The sequence below is a fragment of the Panicum virgatum genome, chromosome 7N (genome assembly GCF_016808335.1).
Source record: "Panicum virgatum strain AP13 chromosome 7N, P.virgatum_v5, whole genome shotgun sequence".
NCBI classification, from domain to species: Eukaryota; Viridiplantae; Streptophyta; class Magnoliopsida; order Poales; family Poaceae; genus Panicum; species Panicum virgatum.
The window spans coordinates 42,618,176-42,637,473 of NC_053151.1; the positions used below are offsets into that span (position 1 = coordinate 42,618,176).

Below are 19,298 nucleotides of genomic sequence, written 5' to 3' on the forward strand. Positions count from 1 at the left end.
GTATATTATATTCTAATTTCAATCTACGCATTCTGTTTGCGCTAACCCTCACGTGGCTTCTTACTCTTGTGCGGTGATTGTGGTCCGAATTGAGTTGGCTAGTTAGTGACTTAGCTCGAGATCCCTCATGGAAGAGAGGGGTTCGAACCCCTGGGAACCTGCAGGTTCAGGGAAGCGCACTCATTCTCCGGGGAGGTCCGGAGCCGTGTAGCCGCTTAGCCTGGTTCCGTACCCTAAGCCTGCACGCACCACCTCCTGTGAATGAGTGCCGTAGTACCTAGGACTGGGAACCTGAAGGTCCGGACTTTCTCTTAACCTAAAGGCCGGCCCCTTGAGCTCCGTTCACTGAACCTAGCTGTCTATCTCAAAGGATTACAGCCAACAGGATTTGGGACCCGTGGGCACGCTACTAAGCATCTACCTTGAGTCATGTGCAGGTCCAAATGTGATGATATAGCAGGTGACCCAAAAGATGGACGACGCAGGACAAGACCCTTGCGGCGCGCACCGCTGGGCGCCAGAAGCAGCCAAGTTGTTCACAGTAGTGGCCCCACCTGCGGGTTCGTTGCCTCTCCCGAGGCGGGCCCGGGGGCCTCTGTCGGTACCCTGCAACTGGGGTACCCACTCCTACTGTGCCAAGACTCCCGTAGTTATCCGTAACTACGCCCTAAGGAGCTGAGCAGCCAGACCCCTGGGGTCCGACTCTATCTCACCGGATCAACGGTCCCGGGCCTGCTTCCCGCTCGGGGACGGGTCTGGTGTCACCACGTGTCCCAGAGGTGGAAATGCTCAGTACCTATGGCTGCGGACCCGGACCCCCGCATGTGGGTCCGGGACCTCCACGTGCCATCCGGACTCCCGCAGATGAGTCCGGGACCTCCACGTGTCTATCCGGACCCCCGTGAGCTCTCGGCTCAGCTAGCTGCTCGGGAGGGGTCCGGAGCCGCCACGTGTCACGCAGACGCGGGCGCGGACACAAGCCTTCCGCTGGAAGCTCCCTCACCCACCCGCATTAAGTGTGAGTGGTTGAGGTGTGCTCTGCTGCCGCTGGGCACGGGGCAGCTTTTGTCAGTCCACACTGTGGATCGCTAGTTGCCGAGGCGGCTCGACAGTTACCAAGGCAAGCATTAAAGACTCAGCGCCGCGCGCATAGGCGACGAGTCATGATGACCAGCTACTGACTGGAGCAACAGTGCACGTTGCTACAGTGGACAGAGTCAGTAGTTCGGCGCTTCATTATGACCTCGACGCGCAGCTGCAGAGGCTAGACTCTACTCCGACAGGACAGCTCAATACCATCCCTGGTCAGAAGCTACGCACGAAAGCCGACGACAAGATCTCCGGATCTGAGGCATTGAAGGCCAAAGTGTAGCTTATAATACATCACCGGGTCCACATGTCGGGGCCCCGCTCAGTGTACGTGCTCCCCTTGGACATATAAAAGGGAGAGCACGCCCGTTAGAACACAGTCTGGCTCTCCGGACACACAAGCTCTCAAAACCTCTCTCACTCTCGTGGGAAGGCAATACAACACACAGTGGACGTAGGGTATTACGCTTCGGCGGCCCGAACCACTCTAAATCTTGATGTGTTCATCGTGTTCTTGAGTGAGATCCATCTGGGACTAGCTAACCCCCGAGTACACACCCTCTGGGCTAGGGCGGGTGCCTTCCACCACCCGGCCGTGGTCTGCAGCAGCACGACAGGTAGTTTGCTTTATTTGACCGCATCTAGGCCCGACATCATGTTTAGTGTTTGCATGTGTGCACGATTTCAAGCCGCACCTAGAGAATGTCATTTGACCGCCGTCAAAAGGATCTTGAGATATTTGAAATATACTCCTAATATGGGTTTATGGTATCCCAAGGGTGCTCATTTTGATTTGGTTGGATTCTCGAATTCGGATTATGCGGGGTGCAAGGTTGATAGGAAAAGCACCTCTGGTGGTTGTCAATTTCTTGGAAGATCTCTTGTATCCTGGTCATCAAAGAAGCAAAATTCCGTGGCTATTTCAACCGCTGAAGCGGAATATATTTTGGCCGAAAGTTATTGTGCACAATTGTTATGGATGAAGCAAACTCTTCTTGACTATGGTGTGAAATTTGATGAAATTCTCTTGTTGTGTGATAATGAAAGTGTCGTGAAGATTGCTACTAATCCGGTTCAACATTCAAGAGCTAAGCATATTGATATCTGCCATCATTTTTTAGAGATCATGTGAACAAGGGTGATATCAAGATTGATGGTATTGGCACGGATGATCAATTAGCCGAGATATTTACCAAGCCATTGGATGAATCTCGGTTTTGCAAGTTAAGAAATGAGTTAAATATAATTGACTTCTCAAATGTGGCTTGAAAACTAGCACATGTGGCATATGGTTCTTTCATGCACTCTTTGTTTCATTTTTCTGATTTTTTGAGGTATTTTTTAGCCATTTATGAGTTTTCATGATTTTACTCGATTTATTTTTGAATTCTTGTTGTAACTTGCTCATATGAGTCTTTTGAAGGTTTTCATGCAAGATTTGAGATTTTTGGATTTTTATATGAGCAATGATCACAAATTGAAGTTGGAATTGAGAAAGTTGGCAAAATTCTGGGCTGTCTGAAATTTGGTACAGGGGACGGTCCGCGGGTAAGAGGCGGACAGTCCGCCGTTCATGAGACTTGTTCACCAAAGGCTCTGCAGAGAAGTTCTCAACCGCAAAATTACACTCCGTACGGTCCGCCAAAGGACCGCGGACGGTCCGCGTATCATCGGTTCATCCGGCAAGTTTCGGATACACCGGTGGTTTGGCACTGAGCAAGGAGCGGACGGTCTGGCATAGGTCTGCGGACAGTCCGCCTGTGTTGGGAAGAATTTGCCAGAGGCAGTTTCAGTCGGGTGTCAGTGTAAAAATTCATAGGCGGACGGTCCGCCAGGATACCGCGGACAGTCCGCGACTGGACAGAATGGTGGGGTCGGCCAGACTTGACTTATAATGGGTGTCCCTCTCACTCCCCCCCCCCACCAAACCACACACCTCATCCAAAAGCTCTCTCTTTCTCTCTCAATCACGTGGGGGAGACGACAAGGTCAAGGCTTTTTGGCGTGGTTCCCGGACGGTCCGAGAACATCCCCGGACTCTTCTCAAGATTGTACATCATGTCCTCTCGGTATTTTGACGAATCCCTAACTCTTGTTCTTGGATTTCTTTATTGGAAAGAGTTAGAGTTAGATACTCCGATCTGTTTTTGGACCATGGATTCTTGAAAATACTTGGGGGATCTTGTTCCTAGTGATGAGGAGATGCTATAGTTAAAATTTGGTTGGTGGATTTGAATCAAAACTCAAAATATGGGTGAATCAAAGTTGAGGGCGATTTTGTGTTCCTGCGCAGAACAGATGGGTCGCGGACAGTCCGCCTGCTGAACGCTGACGGTCCTCCGTGGTGGTTCATGAACCGCGGATGGTCCGCGTTCAGAAGTGCGGACGGTCCACCAGTGTCAGATTTTTCATATGCCTACTGAACTGACTTATATCATTATGGATTGGTTCTATTGCTTTAGTAATTATTCTTATGATTAAATCTTGATCTCAGGCCACCCCGGAAGGTTCTCAAAGCCACTGCTTCCAAAATCAAGAAGGCTATGACTTCCAAAAGACAAAAAGACAGTGATGACTCTGATGATGTGGACTATGCTCCCAATCTCAGTGAGATGGCTGCAGCATCTTCAGTGGGTGATGTTGGTGATGAATCTTCAGAGGAAGAGACTGAGGAAGTTGAGGATGATGTTACAGATCTGATGGGGCTAGATCTTCCTACCTGACAGTGGACTGCTGAGAGCTATGCCAATGCTAGAGCAGTGAACTAGTTCAACTTGCCTCGGGACATCAACATCCTCTTCTTCAAAACTGAGGTACAAAAAGATGCTTACTTTGGTCATCTAGTTAAGAAGAATGTATTCAAACATCAGACCCTTGACCTAGACTATATGAGATCACATGAAGTCATGTCTGATCTAGTGGATAGATTTGAACAAATGGGGTTAGCAAATTTTCTGCAGCATAGGTGTGATTGGAATGAAACAGTCATACGTCAGTTCTATGCCACCCTAGAGATCGACATGGTTGAAGAAACATTTTGGTGGACAGCTGGCAAGAGAACCTATTATGCTACATTTGCACAGTTTGCTGAGGCTAATTAGTTGGATTATGATTTTATCACTAGTGAGCAAAGTGTGAATGTTGTGTTAGAAAACCTTCTAGATGAGAATGACTACCCCATGTACTATGAGCCTGCACATCTTGGTATTGCTAGAAGCTTTAGGGGCACTCAGGGTCTAAGGCATCATCCTGCAGTGATTAATAAGATTGTCAGAGTCACATTCATGCCTAAGAGTGGCAACAAGGACAAGATTAGAGGGCTCTATTGGAATGTGATATCTCATATCATGAACGGAAATAGAATAAATGTCATTGCTCTTATTATAGATCAGCTTGCAGATTTAAGGCTTAACATGGAGATGAACTTATATTTTGATCCATACATTATGTCCATCATCAAGGTCAAGTCTAGCTTCAGAGGGATATGTGAAAGCAAACACTCTCCTTTCAGGCCATTCAAGAATGACAATACTTTTCTTTTGAGGCCTTTGACTCCTTTCCCTGGAGATGATATGGATGCTGAAGCACAGGGGCAGGATGATGCTGATGATAGTGATGATGATGCTCACATGGGAGCAGCTGCAGCTCAGCATGCCATGCCACCACCACATCCTCCAGTACAGCAGCAGTGGACTCCTCCAGCTGGTTACTTTGACCCTTACTTTGCATCCATGCAGGAGAGCATGTCCTCTCAGATTGCGGGGTTGGCTAGTCAGATGCAGAATCAAATGAACCTCAACTTCCAGAACATGCAGCAGCAGATGTTCCAGCCCATGATGTCTCAGATGCAGGGGGTTCAGCAGAGTTTACACTCAGACATAGCAGCTCTTGACTCACGCTTTGAGGATTTGCCCTCTTCTGAGCAGTTTGAGCAGCTTGAGCAGAGGCAGGAGCAGCTAGAGCAGCGCTTTGATACTTTCAGCACAGCCTTCACCGGGTTTTCTGACCACTTCTACTCAGTATTTCCGACTCCAGTGCCGCCTCCAGAGTTCTACCCGCACCAGCCGTTCTACCCACCACCACTTCCTCCACCACCGATGGATTGACTTTCTTGGCAATTGATTCCAAAGGGGGAGAAGGAGCTTTGGAGTGCTTGGATCTAGGGGGAGCTCATGGACTTCTCATGGAGATCATTTGCTTTCGGCTTCCGCTTGCTACTCGTGTTTATTTGTGTTGAACTATTGCATTACATGTTTATGATTTGTGTCTTGCATGAACTCGGTTTGAGACTTGTGTTTGGATTTGAACATTTGGTTTGTAATGTGTGATGAACTATGTTGGTTTGTGTTACTCTTATCTATTTATGTTCATCTTGTGGTTGTGAGGTTGTGTTAACCAAGCTAAAATTCATATCATATATATATCTTCTATCTTGTATGCCTTGATTTCCACTTCTAGGGAAAACTCCGTCAAAATTTTCAAATATATATATGTGCTCTTGGTATTCATGCAAATTTATATGCACATATCAAGTGGGAGTTCTCTCTACTCATCGAACTTGGTGAATTTATTCATACCATATTCTGAAATTTTCAAGAAAAATGAGTAAGTTCTTCCAAAGTTCAATTCCAAGTCCACCTTATGCATAGTGTATAAAGTTGACTTGAACACTTTTATCACTCCAAAATTTAGTGTTGTCATCAAATACTAATAAGGGGGAGATTGAAACCATCTAGGCCCCTAATTTGAGTTTTGGTAATTAATGACAACGTTTTGTGGATTAACAATTTCATTCGAGATAATGAGCATAGGTTGATCCACGGATGAAAGGGATTTGGTTGTGAACGTGTGAAGTTTGGAGATGATATGCAAAGCTCGGGCTCAAGGCAAAGGTATAAAATAGGGCTTTTGTATCTTACCGGTCACAAGGCGTTTAGTGGATGAAAAGTGATCGGAATTGTTGGATAGATAGCCGTATTATCAAGAGGGGTTGTGTACTCATGCTTGACGGGTCTTTAGTGCTATTTTTCTCAAAATGTCTAGGTGCATGCATAATGGCTAACGACGCTTTGACAAGATTTGAAAAAGAACAAGTTTGAGAGCTGACTGCACAAGCGCGGACAGTCCGCTCCCTAGAGCGCGGACGGTCCGCACACGTACTAGAGAGCATGTTTGGCTCTGGTGGAAATTAGATGTGACTGGCGGACAGTCCGGCCCAGGTGGGCGGACGGTCCGCAGCTCTAACTCAAATTGTACCAGAGAGGGTGCTTTCTCTAGTAGAGGTTATGATCTGTGCGGCGGACGGTCCGTCCCTGGGGCGCGGACGGTCCGCCGGCTATGTGACAGTTTGTACCAGAGACATTGTTGTCTCTGGTGGATTTCAAGGATGAACGGCGGACGGTCCGCCCCTAGGGAGCGGACGGTCCGTCGGCCTTTTTCAAAGTTGTACCAGAGATGATGTTCGTCTCTGGTGGTGTGGAACACATAACTGCGGACGGTCCGCCCCTGGGGCGCGGACGATCCGCCAGTGCTGTAACGGCTAGTTCTGACACGCATTAAATGCACTCTGACTCACTGGTTTATAACGGCGGACGGTCCGGTTTTTGAACCGCGGACGGTCCGCGACTTCGCAGAAAAGAGTGTAACGGCTAGTTTTTGAAGGGATGTCTATATATACCCAATGCCTGGCCATTGGGTCATTCTCTTGGCCATTTGGACTGCATACTTGACACTATAGAGCTAAGGCATCACTCTCTCACACACACTTGCTTAGATATTGCATTCTTGAGGGTGTGAGGGCTTCATAGTGCATTGCATCAAGAGTTTGAGCTTTGTGGCACTAGTGAAACTTCAAGCAAGCGTCATCGACTTGTTACTCTTGGGAGTTGCCGCTCCCTAGACGGCTTGGAGAAGAGGATTTCGTGGAGCTCCTCCAAGGAGATTGTTGAGGAGCCCCGATTTCGGTTGTGAGAGGTCTTGTGCTCACCTCACCGGAGTGGTGAAGAGCAACTCTAGTGGAATCGAGGTGTGGAGCAGCTCCTTGATTCAAGCCGGCTCAAGATCAAGAGGTTCTTGATAGAGGAGCGGTTGATTCTTGGAATCCACCTCAACGTGGATTAGGGGTGACCGGCAAGTCATCGACACCACGGGATAAATTCTTGTGTCAACCTTGGTTACTTCTCTTGCTCACTTTAATTCTTGTTTTTACTTTGAGCAATTTACTTTACTAGAGCTTGATTTATATCTTGTCACCCTACGTTACAAACCCATCTAGAGATAGTAGTAGCATGACATAGGGCTTTCCTTTGTTACTAATTAAATTTATCTAGTGTTGTTGGTTTTAGTTTTTAAACCGCCTATTCACCCCCATCTAGTCGGTGTTCTTGATCCTACAGAATGAAATGCTGAAATTAGTCCCCAACAGAGTTACTACGATGTCCAATTCAGGGTCATGCATAGTTCAACACATAATTATTATTGTACTAGTTTAGGGAACATTCAGGTTCATGCATAGTTCAACACATAATTTGATAATTGTACAAGTTCAGGGAACATCCCGGTCATGCATAGTTCAACACATAATTCGATAATTGTACTAGTTCAGGGAACATCCCGATCATGCATAGTTCAACACATAATTCGATAAAGAAGCTGATAAAATCGCATCTACTGCCCACCAGGGCCATTGGAACCATCATCTCTGAAGCTCATAGCAAATATCTTCTTCTGTTTGTTGATGTAGTAATCGCGGACCCATGGTTGCATCTTCTCGACATCCATGGTCATGATCTATTCTTCCCGATCTTCCTTCTGCAGTTGGAGCATCTCTTTTTGTACCTCCACTTGGGCTTTCTGGATTTGTAGTTGCTCTTCCTATATAGCCAGTTTGCGTTCAGAGCGAGAAGCGATTTCTTTAGCCTCCTCTTCGCTTGCAGCCTGAACCCGTTCTTCATAAGCGCTCCGATCCATGGACTTCTTTTGCAGGACTCCAAAGCAAGCTGAAGATGAGGAAGAGGTGCTGTTGCGCGCCTTCTTGGCCTTGTCTCTTCCATTTGGCCTATCAATGAATGAACTTGAAAGTGGCACCGACAATTCCCTCATACATCTGGAGAGCGTCTTTCACCTGCACATACAACCATGGATTGAAGTTAAATGGTAGTCCAACTATAATCTAAAAGGAATATGATTTAGTGTTCTTCAATTACTGATTTCCTTTGTGCTAGTCCAACTATATTCTAAAAGGAATAAGAGAAGTTTTACAGACTGAAGTTAAATGGTAGTCCAACTTCCAACTATATTCTAAAAGGAATAAGAGAAGTTTTACAGACTGAAGTTAAATGGTAGTCCAACTATAATCTAAAAGGAATATGATTTAGTGTTCTTCAATTACTGATTTCCTTTGTGCTAGTCCAACTATATTCTAAAAGGAATAAGAGATGTTTTACAGACTGAAGTTAAATGATTCAACCCTTCTATACTCAAGACAAGAGTTCTATTTTATCTATGAGTGTTTCCTTACCTTGTCACCATCGCTCTTGCCACTCTGGTTTTTCCGTTCAATCTCAGAGTAAAACCCACAAAATCTTGAAGTATCCTTCTGGATATCAGCCCACCTATGCTGCAGGGAAGACTGGGACCTGGTACATTCACTATCTTCTTCGAAGTAAGCTTTTATCCTTCCCCAATAGGATCGGATTGGCTGGTTGGTTCCCACAATAGGATCCTTGCTCACATTAATGTACGCTGAGCATAATGATTCATCCTCCTTTGTTGAGAAGTTCTTCAAACGTTTGGAAGTTCCTTTCCTGCGTGCTTCGGGGGCGCTAGGTTGAGCTGGCACGGCAGTGTTCATCTCGGACCCCTTTAAATGCATATAAGAAAATAGTCAGTGCTAACACATTAAATAATGTTTTGCTAAAAGAAAAGGGAAACACAATTTCAATGCCATACATCTGGAGGGAGGTTGTTAAGTTACTGTTCAGTGGGCATGTAGGCTTCACCTATGTCGATGCCAGGGGTGTAATTAACCTCACCAATTGGTTGAGAGGCATTACCCATTCCTTGCCACACGTTCTCCATTGATCCCCTGTCATATATGCAATATTCGCTATGGTGAAGACTAGAGCGTAGCCGAGGATAAAAATACCATACTATTGCCATCACTTGAGCACAAACAAAGAGGTTACCGTATAAACTTTAACAATTATACATGCATACACAACATAATCAGCACATAGCACATGTCAAAGGTGGATAAAATCAAGTTTTGTCTAACAGGTTCTTCATGTTTTTATAATTTCTGCTACACAATGGCAATTGTGGGAAGGCAAAGTGTGTCAACCTCTTAATTCAAACCTACATGATAATCTGCCTCTACCAAAAACCCAAGATTTCAAAAAGAAAGGAGATTCATTTGTGACCTAGAAATCAAGAAATCTCGCGAACTCCTTTGACCCTTCTCAACATAGGAATAGATGTTCTTCCCGACGCCCAAATCCCTGGATGTACGCATTCCCCACAAGGTGGAAAATATCACGGCGCCCCCAAATCCCTGCGCGTTCCCGACACGGGTGGAAAATAAACCGGCCTATGCATTTCATCCACCTCCAGATCGAGCCCTATACCACCAATCCAGAACATGGGAGATCCAAGAACTCACCTTGTATCAGCTGTAGTCGCCGGAGCCGATGAAGAACTGGCACTCCCGGGTGAAGAGGAGCCTAGGGATTTCGTGCGTCGTCCCTGCTTCCGCCTTTCTTGACCTGCTTCTCTGCTTTCCCCCTGCTGTGTGATCCGAGATCTGGCCTTCAACTCCAGGTCCGGGCTTGTGGTGGTCGGGGGAGGCGACCTTCGTGCTCAGGCGGAAGAGTCCGGGGCTGGGAAGGCTCGGGCGGAAGAGTCGCGGGCTGGGGAAGGAAGCAGTTGATTTTCTTGGATGCGGGGATGAGAGAGAATGAATGAAAATGGGGAACACGCCGGACCGATCCGTTTTTTGCGCGCTCGCACCCGCAGTCTGCTGGACGCCGCTACAGTTGCCAAGAAAGCGAATTTTCCGCATGCGCATGCTGATAGGGGGCCTGCTGGAAACAGCCTTACAACATCATTTGGAGAGTCATTTGGTAAAAACTCATTTTCTATATCTTTATATTTTTCAACCGTTTTTTTATATCTTTGTGTAGTCTCCGTTTTCTATATCTTTGTATTTTTTAATAATTTTTCTATATATCTTTTTTACAGTCTAGAGAGTTATTCTTGTTCTCCATCTTTAGCTAACATGAAATCTAAAATAAAGAATATTTATATTTGAATATTCAATTGAAGAGGCAGTTGATGGGTAATTTTCACCAAAATCTTTATTTCTATAAATTAAAGAAGATATAAAGAATCTCTTAGAGATGCTTAATGGAAGTTTCATAAAGAGTTTCATAACATTAAATTCTATGTCACATCATCAATTTTGCTGACATAACGAGGAAAGAGAATGAGAGAGTTTTATGAGATAGAGTAGTTTCATCCCCGTAGAACTCATCTATCACGGTTGGCTAGTTTTCTGTCTTGATAACTACGCCATAAAATTGTGCAGTGAAACTGACCAAACTGTGCAGTGAGACTGACCAAACCTTGCAGCAGCTCCTCCCGCTCGCGTGATCAACAGACTCGTCATTTGGAGTCCTCGGGAGCAGCTACCACAAGGATATCAAGGATATATGGTCTTCATTTTGAAATATAAACCATCCAAACATTTAAAATTTATCATCAAATATAGTATATTATTAATAAATTTAGACATTATTTTCTTCAATTCTCCTCGAAGTTGACAAGATTAGTTCGGTTGATTGGAGAATTAGATGAAGTGGCTCAAGTCCTCACATTAAAAATGACAATAAAACGACAAAGTAGAATAATACAGCTTCCCACACTTTAGGCACCACAATGTGGTGATAAGAATTAGCAATAAGTGTTGCATTCTAAGTGCATTTAGCAGTTCCAATAAGCGTACGGCTATGTCGCCAATTCCAGTGTGTGATCTGAAACACAATCATGACAAGTTCCGCTCAACCATTAGTACTTTGGTTAGCTCTGGCAGACAGTCCAATGCTACACGAGGGAAGGATACCGCTGGGCCTGCTGACGAACACGTTTCCTGTACTCCGGCATATTCTGCAAATTACAGTAAATGTCAGAAATGAACACAATAGTAAGTGCTTAATTAAAAACTTATAAGATTCAGCCTATGTTGTGTTAAGACCTCTGTAAAGAGATCATAGGCCAAATCCTGTGCAGGGGATGCTGGATTTGGGTTATCTAGAAGGTCCTGGATGCCTATAAGAATTTGCCGCATGGTGATGGAAGGCTTCCATGCCTGAGAATGAAAAATAGAAAAGTCATGAAGGCCAAGTGATGAAAAAGAAGAAAGAATCCATTGAGTTAAAGCTTACGTCGCCAAGTATTGACAGGCATACATCCCCAGAATCATAGACATTGACATGTAAAAACTTTCGTGGAAACTTGCAGGTTGGAGGGTTACTCGGGTAATCTTCAGTGAAGTGGAGGGTAACTGGGAAATGTCCACCCTCCCAATCAGTCTGCATAAAGATAAAAGATAAAGACAAGGATAAGTAAACACACAATCTTACTTATATGCTAAGAGCGTAAGACAGATTGGGCTGGAGGAAGGTAGTGAGTAGAGTGACAGTTGTAGAGATGATCCGATGACAACAGTATCCACCAACAAAAGAAGTGGTAACAGATTTGCAAGTTTGTATGGCAAAAACTATCGAATTGAGAACCAGTACAAAATCTATAACATTAACAAATGCAACAGAACAACTAAATTGTATGAGTAGCTTACAAGCATTCACATTGATTTGCAAGACCTTTATGGAAAATGATTTGTTTCAGTACTAGCAATGTTCGGAGTTTTTAATTAAAAACTAGTAAAAATATTTAAAATCCAAAGCACACTTTTCTAACCATTCTTTGGTTATGGGGCTGCTAAAGCATGTTATCTTGTTCGCAGGGAAAATGCAGTTAACAAAAATACAATATTTTAGATTTTCAGTTGATTCCATCATGCTCTGCCTCATTTGGTTACTACAAGATCAGCTCATTTCAAATTTAGGCCTGGACACGAGTAAAAAATCAATAAAATACTACTATATAATAGTGCCAGGATTAACTAATCGACTGCACAGTGGTGTTCTGGTGGTACATATGCAACCTAAGTGCTGTTAGCCACAGCTCAATTGCTTTCTTTATTTACCCACGGACATCCTGAATCTTTGAGCTAGCTAATAATAAACTAGTAGATTACTAGATCCTAGATTTAAAATGGTCAGATTCATCCTAGTTGTCAATAAATTTCTAAAAACAGTCAAGACAAACTAATATGTGACTCGGTAATTTATGACCACCATTCCAGGAAAAGAATACATTTAAATCAAAGATACATAAGTCTGTTGTCAGATGAAGACTAGTGCAGTTCTTAGTTAAAATATCAGAAGACAGGGAGTCTAAAACTTCTTGTCATACTAAAATGTGCGCCCTATTTCTGTTTTAGGACATAAGTTCAAATATTATACTCCTGTTTCTACAAACATACTCCCTCCGTCCCGAAAAACAAGTCATTCTAGCATTCAAAATTTGTCCCAAAAAACAAGTCATCTTACCCTATTTAGAAACTGCAAGTGCATGCAAAAATCAATTGGTGCTAAATATGGATAATAACTAGGGGCAAACATGGTCATTTTGCTTTCTTATTAATTTGTCCTAAAATCTCTAGAATGACTTGTTTTTTGGGACGGAGGGAGTATATCAAAACTGTCTTTTAGATGCCATAAAGGTTTGATGAACTTTAGTGTTGTACAAAGTTTAAACTGCAGTATCAGGATAAAGTGACACCAATAACCTATTTGAAACAAATAACACATGGACCCATATCACAGGATTCATATGAGCCTTCATGACCATAGCTCGTAAACCATTTTATGCCAGAGGAAAAAATCAAAATATTGTTATAATAGAATTGGATTGTCGACTGTTACATGCAGCAGAAAAACCCTGAATTTTATATAGTACATAATGGATTTTTCTTCACTCGCAGAAAAACATGAATTCTTTATAGTAGAATATGTTTTGCAGTACGAACAGATTGAACTAGTATAGATCCTTTCCAAATTTTACCTTTTAGACATTATTTTCTAATTTGCGAGTGGGACAGGATCAAACAATAAGTTCCCACAGCAAAACTGAACAAGAATCCCACGCTTGCAAAGGCTACCAACCACAGTACCAGCATATATGGAACATATGATTTTTTTCTTCCTTACACCTTCAGAGATGACATGGCGTCAAGCTTCTGGTGTCCTCTATGACAGGAGGGTGCCACAAAAGCTAAAAGGTAAGTTCTATAGGACAGCGATTCGCCCGGAGAATTATACGGTGCTGAATGTTGGACTACAAAAAGGCGACATGTCCAGCAACTGAGTGTAGCAGAGATGCGGATGTTGCGATGGTTTTGCGGGCACACAAGGAGGGATAGAGTCTGGAACGAAGTTATTCGGGAAAGGGTAGGGGTGGCACCAATTGAGGAGAAACTTACCCAACATCGGTTGAGATGGTTTGGACATGTCCAACGGAGGCCTCCTGAGGCGCCGGTGCGTAGTGGGGTGCTTAAGCGTGTCGATAAGGTAAAGAGGGGTAGAGGTAGACCTAAACTGACTTGGGACGAGTCGGTTAAGAGAGACCTTAAAGATTGGAATATCTCTGAGGAAGTAGCTTTGGATAGGAGCGCTTGGAGACTAGCTATCAACGTGCCTGAACCGTGACCTTTGTGTCTTGTGGGTTTCATCTCTAGCCTACCCCAACTCGCTTGGGATAAAAAGCTATGTTGTTGTGGTTGTTACCTTCAGAGATGACACTATTCAAGGGCATCACATTCCCGGATGCATCCGGTGATACCACCAACTTGTCCATAAGACCAGAAAACCATTGAGATTCTAGTTTACTTAAGCTGAAAGCCTAGGAATTTAAAAACTTAAAGTCTTAAAACCTTGCCAGATTATAACGCTTTGCTTGTTTCCGCTTCGGGACAACAGGCTGAAATAGTTCTTTTTGCACCAAGAAATAACAGATCAGCATAAGTCATTGCTAAGTTGTAGCAATCTAGAAAGTTTTTGTGTCATAAGAATTGATTGGCACTGACAACCAATTGGGAATGAATTCATTTGGTGTCCAAACAACACAATCATCAGAATAAAGTGGCAACGAAAACCAATTGGAAATGATTTTCTTGGTATCTAAACAATGTGACATGACTGTAGATTTCACTGAAGCCTTCATAAACAGCACTGTAAACGATTATGGCTATCTAGAACACTAGAACAGTGAGCTGTAAAGTATGAACATGCTTGCAGTTGCAACCTGCAAGGGTTTCACAGTCCAGAAACAATGGTTCCAGACGAAGTGCTGCAAAATCCCTTGAGACTCGTATGAAAGCCTTACCCAGCACCCCCCCCCCCCCCCAACAACACACACACACAATCATGGACAGATCTAACATCCTAGTTTTTTTTAACTCGTCATGTCATCCAGCATCTTAGCTAGAACAAAAGCATGAAGATTCTTGTCGAATCTCTTTTTTTAGATGAATCGTTGTGCACTCTTCAGGTGGGTACTCGGCAAAACTGGAAAAACGATGCGTGTTTGCCGATAACGCCATTTCGCCAAACACAGTAGCGGCACCTGAGAGTTGTGATTGTGAGTAGGGTCTTACGCCTTCCTTGCCGGGGACGACGCATTTCCAGACCATGAGGTTGACGGACCCATCCGGCAGCGTCTCCGGCTTCGCCACGAACCCCTGAAGGAATCAAACAAACACCAAAGCCCTCAAGTTCGAAAATGGCGAGGAACTGTACTCCTACCTGCAGCAGCAGAGCAGGGCGTAGCGGCGGCGAAGCAGAAACAGGTTGCGGTGGCACGCACATGGGGGTGGCTCTTGCGCCACATCTTGCGTTCCTCGGTGAGGCGGCCGCGGGCGACTCCACCGGACGCCATCCGACGAGCCCGACTCGAGCGCGCTGTGCCTGGGGTTGGCTTCGATTTGGGGGGAAATCGAGCGCCGAGAGCAATGTGAGATTTGTGTGGAAGGTTGCCGCCTTGCCGGGCCTGCTGCCGCTGCGGTTCAGCTTCCGCGGTGGGAGGTGGGTTTGGACGAGTTACTGCGGGAGTGTGGGTGGTTGGCCCGAACCCCGAGGCGGCGGCAACCGGCGGCGACTGATCGCTTTCTGCTCCTGCTTGGGCCTTTTGTTTATTGTCGTCTGCGCTTGTCAGCCCATGAAAATTGCCCAATAGTCCGTGGATAAGTTTGAGAAATATTGAGATATTGTAAATAAATTATTGAAGATTGCAATAATTCTTAACTCCGGTAAAAAATGAAATTCATCGAGTACTACTATAGGTTGCTTTATGATCATTTGTAGCTGAACTAAGAATCGAATATGCAAGAAAATTTCTTGAGTTGTTTAGTGAACATGTAAGTCGACCCTCACAAACATCATCAGATGCTAACTCATCAAGAAATTTTGAGGCAACAGTACCTTCAACACAATCATTATCTAGTTTGTTTGCAACTAGATTGGGACTAGAGAAGTTTATATATGAGAGCAATTCAAGTCATCATAGTAAACTAGAGTTAGAGACCTATCTTGGAGACCCATCTTCTCCTAGAATTGGCAATAATTCTTTTGAGTCTACTTTCTTCTCCTGGAATTGGCAATAGTTCTTTTGAGTCTACTTTCAGTTCTGCTAAGCAAATAACTTGAAGATTATCGTCGTAACCTACTACTCTCAAAAACAATTGAGGCTATAATCACTCTGTTCAACTGGCTTGTCAGCCAGCCAGCTAATGTTTTTCTCTCACACCAAATCAGCATTAATCACCAAACCACAGCCAGCCGACACAGAGCGAATGTGTTTGGGCAATACAAAGCGAGCAGTTTATGTGGAGCATAATAATTGGATAATTAACTCATGGCGGGTAGGGAACATATGCGGGTATCAACGAAGCTTGACCACCGGCAACGTGAGTACTCAGTCTCCAGCTCGTCCTGGCGTGGTTTATCTAACGATGTGCCCAAAGACACTTTTTGCGATTTCGTTGCTCTGCTGAAGGAATTTGTGAAAACGCGCCAAAAGAAGAAGGTTACTAGAATCATTATTGCAAGAACAGTTCAAGGCACCGTAGAACAAAAGGCTTTCCGCTGTATAGGCATCACAGTAGGTCCGGATGCTGATAAGCCAAACAGATCCTAAGATGTACACATCCGGTAGCTACCGTATTATTTTAGCAGTTCCAACAGTAATTTGCCAATTCCCCATGTCACATTTATAACCACTGCATTTAGTCTTATGATCAACAATAAGCACAGGCACTACAAGTTCCACTCCGGCAAAACGAACGCTTGGTTATTCTACCATCTTGGTTGCTGAAAGCTGTCCACCGTTACACATGCAAAGGATACCGCTTGGCCTGCTGACGAACACGATTCTTGTACTCTGGCAAATTCTGCAAATGACGATAAACAGGCCAAAAAAGAACACAACAGTAAGTGCATAATCCTATCAAGATTAGGAAAATTTCAGCCAAAATTATTTTAAGACCTTCGTAAGGAGCTCACAACATGGCCCCTGCGCAGAGGATGCTGGATTTGGATTATCAAGTAGGTCCTGGATGCCTATGAGAATTTGGCGCACGGTGATGGAAGGCTTCCATCCCTGAAAGATTCGCAAAACTCATGACGACCAATGCAAGTTGTGCTATTTGCCTATGGTATAGAACTAATATGGCATGCTGATAAGAAACTGTCCACTCAGTTTGAAGCTTACGTCACCAAGGATGGACAGGCACACTGCACCTGTACTGTAGACATTGACATGCACTGCGTTCGGCAGGCTGGAACTAGAATGGTGTGAGAGAAAAATACTGTTGGGCTGACTGGAGCTGGAGCTGGTGGCTAGAATGGTGTGATAGGAAAATACTGTTGGGCTGGAGCTGGCTGCCGAACGGAGTGAAGAAAAAAGCCAGTAGGAAACTTGCAGACAGGGGCGCGAGTAGGGTAATTTTCATCAAAATTAAGAAATAGAGGGAAATATCCTCCCTCCCAATCAGTCTGCATGTATTGTAATATAGTAGTAATTAGACAACGATCTTAGTTGCAGCAAGATTGTGAAACCTCATCAAGGAGTATGTACAGAAAAGGTCAGCAAGTTCTATGGCGGCTAAATTATAAAAGTATGATTTCTTAGTAAGACATTGGAATATGAATTAGTGCGTGACGACTTGATCTTCCGTTCGTTCTAGATAAGAGACAGTTTTTTTTTGAGTCAAATATACATAAGTCCGATTTTCAACCTTCAACTCGATTTGAACAGTTTGGATGATTTTTGTTATCCAGTTTTTGTGATAGTTGAAGAGTGTAAATCGAACTTTTCTCTACCGAATAAAACCTCAAGTTATTAGGTTAATTTTTCAGTTACCTCCAGAGGCCTAGGAAGAATAATAAACGGAAGGGGCTTGGTTGGGGGATGAGTTTTTGCTTACTCCTTCCTTGCCGGGGACGATGCAGTTCCACACCATGAGGTTGACGGACCCATCCGGCAGCGTCGCCGGCTTGGCCACGAAGCCCTGAAGAAAAAAGAGGCAAGCAAGCATCGCATCCATGTCCCATTCTTAAAGCGGCACTTCGGCATTGAACTACTGAAAGGGATCCCCTACTGAAACGACGTAGCAGCGAGCATGATGACGCGCACGTGGGGGTGGCTCCTGCGCCAGGACTTGCGCTCCTCGGCGAGGCGGCCGCGGGCGACGCCGCCGCCGGAAGCCATCCCACCCGACGTACTCTGGCGTTGCGCGCTGTACGGGCGACTTTACAATTTAGGGAGCAGCAGGCCTTGTGTTTGTGGTGAAGTGGAATCTTTTCAATATGAAAACCTGATTGGCTCCAAATCGATAGTTATTAGGATGAATCACGCCAATAGCACTCATTCATAAATCGGTGACAGTACAAATAGCCCTTAATCTGCCTTGTTTTGAGAAGCGGGGAGGGGGTAAAATAGAGAAGGGAGGGGGGTCTCCGTGACTCGTCGACTACCCGAGGTTTAGTTTAGCCCGTGTCCCTTCCTATTCTTCCGTTTTGTTTCCTTCCTAATGATTTTCTGTTGTAAATAGAAAATAGAAAGCCGATTCCTTGAAGGAATTGAATCCCCCCCAGGACGTGGCCATATCGCGGGCAAAAGAGGAGACAAAAGAAAACTCGACGTGGGCCTCTGTTTGTGCCTTTGTATTGGTTATCATAGCAGCCCAGGCCATTCAGATTCACGGCCCAATGGGTCTGAACAAATGTTCAGCCCAATAGTTTCTTTTGGATCATATTCACTGCGTTCGGCAGGCTGGAGGCTGGAGCTGGAGTGTTGTGAGAGAAAAATATTGTTACCCGGCTGGTAGCTGGAGGCTAGTGCTGGAGCGATATGAGAGAGAAATATTGTAGGACTGGAGGCTGGAGCACCAGCCGAACACGGTGATTTGGGGTTGAACGTGCCAGCACACCAAATTGCTACACTAGAAAATTTTAGGGAAAAGTTCAATTTTCACCCTTGAATTATCGCAAAAGTCTGATTTTCAACCTTCAACTACGAAATCGGACAACATAGGCCATCCAATTATCAAAACCGGGAAATCTGGCCCTTGGGGTGGTTTTGAAGGTGGTTTTGCATTTTCTAAAAAAATTAAATAAATCTAATTATATTTAAAAAAAATCAAAACTAATTCACTTTAAATCAGAAAAATATGAAACTAGTACCAAAATTTTTCTAAAAATGTAACCTATCTATTATTGCTCTATTTGAATCTTAGTTATTAAAAATAATAGGCATAACTATAAGCAGCCAAATATTATGAACATAAAAAAAATTAGATTTGAATAGCTCAAAAATCATGTCACAATAGATTTGTTACATTTTTAGAAAACTTTTGATACCTATTTCATAATTTTTTAACTTAAGATTAATTACTTATAAATTTTTGAGTGTAAAATTGAATATTTTTAATTCTCACAAAATGAAAAACCACCTTCAAAACCACCCAGGGGCCAAATTTGCCCGGTTTTGATAGTTGGATGACATATGTTGTCCGGTTTCGTAGTTGAATGTTG

General features: G+C 44.1%; 3 protein-coding genes across 4 annotated transcripts; all 3 read right to left on the bottom strand.

Annotated features, from left to right (window-relative positions):
• Positions 1 to 8,133: 8,133 nt before the first annotated feature.
• Positions 8,134 to 8,941, bottom strand: LOC120680485 (glutathione S-transferase T3-like). Its single transcript, XM_039961981.1, has 2 exons — positions 8,609 to 8,941; positions 8,134 to 8,212 (listed from the first exon to the last, which is right to left on the bottom strand). The coding sequence occupies exons 1-2, from the start codon at positions 8,939 to 8,941 to the stop codon at positions 8,150 to 8,152; spliced, it is 396 nt and encodes a 131-aa protein (XP_039817915.1). The 3' UTR covers positions 8,134 to 8,149.
• Positions 8,942 to 10,903: 1,962 nt separating this feature from the next.
• On the bottom strand, positions 10,904 to 15,364 carry LOC120683647 (SUMO-conjugating enzyme SCE1-like). 2 transcript variants are annotated; one of them, XM_039965737.1, is made up of 5 exons: positions 15,073 to 15,364; positions 14,864 to 14,947; positions 11,553 to 11,675; positions 11,339 to 11,452; positions 10,904 to 11,250 (listed from the first exon to the last, which is right to left on the bottom strand). In XM_039965737.1, exons 1-5 carry the CDS (start codon positions 15,142 to 15,144, stop codon positions 11,188 to 11,190), a joined length of 456 nt encoding a protein of 151 aa, XP_039821671.1. In that variant the 5' UTR covers positions 15,145 to 15,364; the 3' UTR covers positions 10,904 to 11,187. The 2 variants fall into 2 exon arrangements, with proteins under 2 accessions (XP_039821671.1, XP_039821670.1); XM_039965736.1 differs by having other exon boundaries at positions 11,529 to 11,675; positions 15,073 to 15,356.
• Positions 15,365 to 16,478: 1,114 nt separating this feature from the next.
• On the bottom strand, positions 16,479 to 17,997 carry LOC120683784 (SUMO-conjugating enzyme SCE1-like). Its single transcript, XM_039965869.1, has 6 exons — positions 17,899 to 17,997; positions 17,690 to 17,773; positions 17,163 to 17,258; positions 16,975 to 17,025; positions 16,750 to 16,863; positions 16,479 to 16,654 (listed from the first exon to the last, which is right to left on the bottom strand). Exons 1-6 carry the CDS (start codon positions 17,971 to 17,973, stop codon positions 16,592 to 16,594), a joined length of 483 nt encoding a protein of 160 aa, XP_039821803.1. The 5' UTR covers positions 17,974 to 17,997; the 3' UTR covers positions 16,479 to 16,591.
• Positions 17,998 to 19,298: the final 1,301 nt, after the last annotated feature.

Coding starts and splice junctions, on each gene's coding strand:
- LOC120683784 (XM_039965869.1), bottom strand. CDS start 17,973: ATGGCTTCCGGCGGCGGCGTCGCCCGCGGCCGCCTCGCCGAGGAGCGC. Junction 17,259..17,689: donor TCGTCCCCGGCAAGGAAGGA/GTAAGCAAAAAC, acceptor CAATACATGCAG/ACTGATTGGGAGGGAGGATA. Junction 16,655..16,749: donor GTTGTGAGCTCCTTACGAAG/GTCTTAAAATAA, acceptor CGTCATTTGCAG/AATTTGCCAGAGTACAAGAA.
- LOC120680485 (XM_039961981.1), bottom strand. CDS start 8,941: ATGAACACTGCCGTGCCAGCTCAACCTAGCGCCCCCGAAGCACGCAGG. Junction 8,213..8,608: donor GCAAGAGCGATGGTGACAAG/GTAAGGAAACAC, acceptor TTGTATGTGCAG/GTGAAAGACGCTCTCCAGAT.
- LOC120683647 (XM_039965736.1), bottom strand. CDS start 15,144: ATGGCGTCCGGTGGAGTCGCCCGCGGCCGCCTCACCGAGGAACGCAAG. Junction 11,676..14,863: donor TCGTCCCCGGCAAGGAAGGC/GTAAGACCCTAC, acceptor ATCTTTATGCAG/ACTGATTGGGAGGGTGGACA. Junction 11,251..11,338: donor CCTATGATCTCTTTACAGAG/GTCTTAACACAA, acceptor TGTAATTTGCAG/AATATGCCGGAGTACAGGAA.